Raw genomic sequence first — 7,381 nt, forward strand, 5'->3', positions numbered from 1 at the left:
AGGCTTTCTCCCTGGTGTGGAGTGCCGTGCTCGCCCCCTCCCTTGGACTACAGGAGAGTCAGGACGCTCTCTACGTTGCAGATAGAGAAAGGAGCTGTGTGTTAGTGGGTGTCCTGACTCTCCAGTAGTCCCAATGGAGGGGGCGAGCACGACACTCCACACCAGGGAGAAAGCCACGCATTACTGTGTGGAGTTAAGGACAGAAGAACAGGAAGTGAGGATTTCTCAGAAGAAATAAGGACATTTAAAAGCAAAATCGAAGGATGAGGTAAGTGAAGGAGGACTGCACTAAGGTGAAGGAAGCTATTTAGGAAAAAAAAAATGTACCTTTACAACCCCTTTAAAATGTTGTAAACCTCAGACATGAAAGATGAACAAAGTATATCCCTCTATAAAGTGTACTTGTCTCAATCCACAGCACTAAGAGCTAATTTCTGTCTGCTGCTTCATTCCTATGCTATCAGCATGGATCACTTCTGACAGGTGACAGGGGAGGGAGATCTGTTAGCTCTGTTTCTGTGTGTTGTGTGAAGGGGGTGTGTTCATTCCCTCCAATCAGCTCTCAGAGCTCTCCTCACTGTGCAGAGTGTAACTTCAGCTCTGTGCCCCCTGTTTTCTGACCGCTCGGGCAATCTTTATAAATTCTGGACTTTCTACAGATGTAGAGAAGAGAAGAAATCGCAGATAAAGAGGTACAACTATTTTTTTTTTAATACAACAAACTTTTATTTCTGGTAAAAAAAAGGATAACAGGAATAGGACAATGTGTATATACAGTTTAGGAGTATAACATAGGTTTCGTAGTATGCAGAGATCAGCTTTACAACAGAGAAAGTAAACATTCATGTTGCATGCATTACGACGTACCTCAGTGGTTCACAAATGAGTACGGAGATCATTATGCTATGGCCAAGTCAAGTGCAGGACAGTCACAAGTAAGCGTTGACATATGCTAGAGGGAAGCGTGCATTTTACCGTAGGGGCCCTCCACCTATTGATAATAGAAGTGGTCAATCAGCTCCGAGGTCTAGTTCCATAGATGTGGATGCCAATTCCAGCCAATTGGAGTAAGCACATTCATCACGCTGTAACAGACAAAAAATCGCGAATCGTCTTTTGCTAAAGCAGCCCAAAGGAGAATGGAACTTCCCCTTTATAGTGCCGGCGTACGTGTTGTAAGTCACCGCGCTTTGCTAGATCATTTTTTTTAAACGATGATGTGTAGGCAACATCGTTTTAATGATGAAGTTGGGAAAACTTAGTTTTTTCGACATGCTGAAAAACAAAGTTTTTTTTCATGCTGAAAAATGATCGTGTGTATGCGGCATAAGAATAAGAGTTAAAATGAATGAATGAATGAAAAATTTATATAGCGCGGCACATGCGAACTGAATCGCCTCTGGGTGCTGGTTGTTTGTGTCTCATGCCTTCAGAAAAGCAGGGTTTTGATCTGCTTTCTGAAAGACAGGTGGTTTTGCTCCAACCGAATGCTGGTTGGTAAAGCATTCCAAAGCCTGGGGCCCTGGAAAGCAAACCTTCTTTCTCCTTTGGACTTGTATTTGGTTTTAGGAACCTTGACCAGATTTTGGTCGGTGGATCGCAGAATGCGGTTGCAATTGTGCGGTTTGATCTTGTCGCATAGATATCTAGGAGCCTTCCCATGGATGCACTTATGTGTCAGGCAGAGTGCTTTGAATGCAATTCTGTCTTTTACTGGCAACCAGTGAAGGGATCTCAGTGAAGGTGAGATTGATTCCCAAGATTTTTTCCCAGTCACCAGTCTGGCGGCCGTATTCTGTACGACTTGAAGACGAGCGATTTGGTACTTGGGGAGCCCGAGGTAAAGGGCATTTGCATAGTCCAGTCTGGAATTCACGATTGTTCCCACCACGACTGCTACGTCTTCTTTGGGGATAAATGGAATAAGCCTGCGTAGTAGGCGCATCAAATGGTGCGCCCCGCTGACTACTGACCCTATTTGTGCGTCCATTGTCATGAAGGTGTCAAACGTGACTCCTAGACTTTTGACTTTGGAGCTAGGGGAGATGATTTGTCCCAGAATGGGCGATGGTGTCCAGTTTGTTGCCGGTTGTCTCTTCCGACTGGCATCGAACATAAAGAGTTCTGTTTTAGCGCTATTGAGTTTGAGATAACTCTTAGGCCCCATACTCACGAGCAAACATGTCTGCTGAAACTGGCCCGCAGGCCAGTTTCAGCAGACATGTTTGGTCGTGTGTGGGCGCGAGCGGGCCGAATTCCAGCAAACATTTGCCCGCCGGGCCTTTTCCCAGCAGACAAATATTCCTGGACTTGTTTTAAAACAGTCCGCTGGAATTCTGCCCGCTCGGACATGTACGGTCGTCAGTACAGACCTACCGTACATGTCCAGGCGCCCGCCGTCCCTCGCATGCGTCGAATGACTTCGACGCATGCGTGGAAGCATTTTAAAGGCGGGCCGCCCACGTCGCCGCGTCATTGTCGCGGCGACACCGCGTCATCGACGCGGCGACACCGCGGACACGCCCCGCGTATTGTTTACGCGCGGACTTCTGTACGATGGTGTGTACAACCATCGTACAGAAGCCCTCTGGCAGACATGTATGGTGAAAACGGTCCGACGGACCGCTTTCACCATACATGTTTGGTCGTGAGTACCCGGCCTTAGTCATCCAGTTTTCTATTGAAGAGAGACATTTCTCTAATCTGAGATGATGATCCTTTTTGTGGCAGATGCGAAAATACAACTGCGTGTCGTCTGCATAAGAGTGATAGAGTAGTTCTTGGCTACTGATAATATCAAAGAGAGGACGAAGATAGATATTAAACAGCACCGGTGATAGGGGGGATCCTTGGGGGACCCCACATGGCACCGTGCGTTTTTCTGACGTGAAAGATCCCAGTTTCACTGTTTGTGATCGGTTTCCGAGAAAAGAGGAGAACCATGGTAAGGCATCTTCTGTGACTCCGGCGACTTCTGTTAGTCATCTCAGTAGCAATTTATGGTCTACTGTGTCGAAGGCTGCGCTTAGGTCCAGCAGAACCAGGAGACACGATTCTCCTTCGTCTGCGGCCTCGAGCGCATCGTCAAGCAGCTATTTATTACGTTCCAGCTGGAGCTGTCCCCAGTAGTAATGGTTTCTGCCACTAGATGTCACCAGTCTTCCAGGTGGAATGACAGCCAGTGTTTCGTCACATATGGCGACCCATCAGAATTGGTAACGGAAGCGATGGTCTGACGCCCTGCCATCTTGCTACACCCCGCACTCCTCCATAGTAAGGATAGTAAGGATAAGCGGACATCTTGTTACACCCACCGGTGTTTTGCATTTTACACTTATTTTTAACAGTAAAGTGAGTTTATATACTAAAATCCAGTACTTAGAACTCTGTCGGACTGTTATGATGTTGAATTTTAAAAGCAGAGGCAAGCCTGCTCATCTCCGCTTTCCCCCTTCTCAGAGTATCCTTTCTATGGAGAAGTGCGGGGTAAAGCAAGATGGCGGTGACAGAACGTCACCTTCGTTACCAATTCTGATGGGTCACCAAATCTGACGAAACAGCAGCATCTTTCAGTTTACTTCTTCTAAACCCAGCCTGACATGTACCCGCCCCCTAGGGTCATCAGACAGACTGGGCTCAACACAATAACTACACTGAGCAGCGCTTGAATGTCTTTGCATGAGTAGTAGTTTAGTAATGTACTGTATACTTACTATAAAATGGCATTATCCAATCAGTGTTGTATTATTACTATATAATGTTACGATCCATGCAGTAATGTATACCTACTATAAAATGCCATTATCCAATCAGTGTTGTATAACTTCTATATAATGCTACTACGATCCATGCAGTAATGTATACCTACTATAAAATGCCATTATCCAATCAGTTGTATAATTACTATATAATGTTACGATCCATGCAGTGTTGTATAACTTCTATATAATGCTACTACGATCTATGCAGTAATGTATACCTACTATAAAATGCCATAACCCAATCAGTATTGTATACCTACTATATAAGGCCATCATCCGATCATTAAAACAAGAACATAGCCAAATTCATAGCACTTAAGACTTGCTCCTCTTATCATACATGGACATGTTGGTTACTGTATAGCCCATTTCCATTTTCCATCAACGATATAAAAAAATATCAGTCGCATTCCATGCTTCGCTCCTCTTGCTGTGATAATCATTAATGTACAGTAAATCTACTATATAATGCCATCATCCAATTGGTCATTTATACAGTATATTGCCATGATCCAATCAGTAATGTACCTACTTTTAGCCCTTTCCGTATATATATAAAAAAAAAATCCTCGGCTAACCTATGCTTGTGTATTCTTTTTATTCCAGAAAGGAAAAATGTCTGCTAATACAGTCCTTGCACAGCTTGAACTGTCTTTCTTCGAAGGACTGGAAGACCTTCCTCTTCACATAAGAAGTGCTAAAAAATCCTCAGCAATTCCTTCTTGGTGTCAATGTTTGAAATGTCTCCCAGCGACTGCGTATGAGGATCAGCTGTGCTGCCGATATCAGAATGGGGAATGCATTACAAACTCAGAAATGTTTAGGAAGCTGGTCCTGCAGAGGCGGGCTCTGGAGCGCATTCTTCAGTACAAAAATCCTCTACTAAACAAGAATTCCATAGCCAAAAAACAGCTAGCAGAGTGTGCTCGAAATCAGTACGTACAATGGCGTTTTGGGAGCAATAAGGATACAGTAGACTTTGCAAAGATACCAAGCTGTTGTAGACATGAAATAGAACATTTATTTAATGATGATACTTGTGAAACCTCCATGCAGTCCGCATCAGGTCCCTCTTGCAAACCTCTGCTATCTTAGTAACAGCCATCCGATCCGTCTGTGTTGGCCTGTCTATTTTTATAGATCATTCCATTCAAAACAAATATTTGCATTTGGAATAGATAATGATCGGGAGAATCAATCACTGGCCTTCTATACCTCTCAGTGACTCCAGCAAGGAAATTGGCCATCAACATAAAAATTATAATTCTTCTGTTCCGCAGTAGCAGTCTCGATTTTCCTGGGTTCATGCACACACACAGCATTTTTAACGCTGGTTTTAGGGGCATCTGGTGTTTTTTTTTATTCTGCCTCTAAACACCCCTGCATGTTAGCCTACACAGTATCTCACAAAAGTGAGTACACCCCTCACATTTTTGTAAATATTTTATTATATCTTTTTATCTGACAGCACTGAAGAAATTACACTTTGCTACAATGTAATTTAGTGAGTGTACAACTTGTATAACAATGTAAATTTGCTGTCCTCTCAAAATAACTCAACACACAGCCATTAATGTCTTAACCACTGGCAACAAAAGTGAGTACACCCCTAAGTGAAAATGTCCAAATTAGACCCAATTAGACATTTTTCCTCCTCTGTGTCATGTGACTCGTTATTGTTACAAGGTCTCAGGTGTGAATGGGGAGCAGGTGTGTTAAATATTGGTGTCATCGCTCTCACTCTCTCATACTGGTCACTGAAAGTTCAACATGGCACCTCATGGCAAAGAGAACTCTCTGAGGATCTGAAAAACAGAATTGTAGATCTACATAAAGATGGCCTAGGCTATAAGAAGATTTCCAAGACCCTGAAACGGAGCTGCAGCACAGTGTCCAAGACTATACAGCGGTTGAACAGGACAGGTTCCACTCAGAATAGGCCTCGCCATGGTTGACCAAAGAAGTGGAGTGCACCTGCTCAGCGTCATATCCAGTGGTTGTCTTTGGGAAATAGATGTATAAGTGCTGCCAGCATTGCTGCAGTGGTTGAAGGGGGGGGTCAGCCTGTCAGTGCTCAGACCATACACCGCACGCTGCATCAAATTAGTCTGCTTGGCTGTCGTCCCAGAAGGAAGCCTCTTCTAAAGATGATGGACAAGAAAGCCTGCAAACAGTTTGCTGAAGACAAGCAAGCACATTGATTACTGGAGACCAAGATAAACGTATTTGGTTCAGAGGGTGTCAATCGTGTGTTGTGGCAACCAGGTGAGAAATACAAAGGCAAGTGTGTCTTGCCTACAGTCAAGCATGGTGGTGGGAGTGTCATCGTCTGGGGCTGGATGAGTGCTGCCTGCACTGGGAAGCTACAGTTCATTGAGGCAACCGTGAAGGCCAACATGTACTGTGACATACTGAAGCAGAGCATGATCCCCTCCCTTCGGAGACTGGGCCACAGAACAGGATTCCAACATGATAACAACACCAAATACACCTCCAAGACAACCACTTCCTTGCCAAAGAAGCTGAGGGTAAAGGTTATGGACTGGCCAAACATGTATCCAGACCTAAACCCTATTGAGCATCTGTGGGGCATCCTCAAACGGAAGGTGGAGGAGTGCAAGGTCTCTAACATCCACCAGCTCCGTGATGTCGTCATGGAGGAGTGGAAGAGGACTTCAGTGGCAACCTGTGAAGCTCTGGTGAACTCCATGCCCAAGGGCATTAAGACAGTGCTGGAAAAAAATGGTGGCCGCACAAAATATTTGGGCCCAATTTGGACATTTTTACTTAGGGGGTGTACTCACTTTTGTTGCCAGCGGTTTAGACATTAATGGCAGTGTGTGTTGAGTTATTTTGAGGGGACATTGTAGCAAAGTGTCATTTCTGCAGTGTTGTCACATGAAAAGATATAATAAAATATTTACAAAATTGTGAGGGGTGTACTCACTCTTATGAGATACTGTGTGTGTCTATGCACACATAGGCACTTAGAGGAGTTTAGAGGTAGTGGTATTTAGAGGCAGAAAAAAAAACACAGCCATCAAGTCCAGGGGCAGCTGCATCTTGTTTATTGCAGTCTGCATACTCTCTTTTCACTGTTTCTTAAGGACAGAAAGTAAGAAAAAAATCCCAAAACGCACATGGCAATTCTTACAGGAATTCTAGCCCATTGCTGTTTTCGGCTCTGCCCAAAACAGCCCTAAAATTGTCTGGAGCACCATTTGAACAATTGCACCATTTGGCGCACCATTTCCAACAGAAACAATGGCACTGTCCCAGCTGTACTATTGTATTCTGACAGTGGGGTCTCCTCCGTTAAAATACACCGATCAGAGCTGCACTGTCAAATATGTTGATCATTTATTCACAACTACTCGTGTGGTTCGGTGTCAAGTACCAATCAGGATAATGGTCAAGAATAATCTGACCACATATACTGAACAATTCTGTTCACATCACTTCTAATCATGGGTCATCATTTCTGTGTGTATGACCATTTTTAATATCAATAATAGCTAATAATCAGAGGTCACGTAGAGTTAAAGAGTAGGCTGACATTCTGACATTATACAACATTAACAAAATTAACAATTCAAATAGTGTATAAAATCTAACCATGT

The 7,381-nt window shown here is 43.9% G+C and overlaps 1 protein-coding gene across 1 annotated transcript in view; it reads left to right on the forward strand.

The window, feature by feature from the left end:
* P2RX7 (purinergic receptor P2X 7) overlaps window positions 1–5,181 on the forward strand; it is an 87,809-nt gene extending 82,628 nt beyond the window's left edge. Inside the window, exon 13 of the mRNA XM_040346804.1 lies at window positions 4,368–5,181. Within this exon, the coding sequence (XP_040202738.1) occupies window positions 4,368–4,856 (489 nt within the window). The 3' untranslated portion in view covers window positions 4,857–5,181. The remainder of the gene's footprint in view (window positions 1–4,367) is intronic.
* The last annotated feature ends 2,200 nt before the right edge of the window (window positions 5,182–7,381 follow it).

This window comes from Rana temporaria, chromosome 1 (genome assembly GCF_905171775.1).
Source record: "Rana temporaria chromosome 1, aRanTem1.1, whole genome shotgun sequence".
Taxonomy (NCBI): domain Eukaryota; kingdom Metazoa; phylum Chordata; class Amphibia; order Anura; family Ranidae; genus Rana; species Rana temporaria.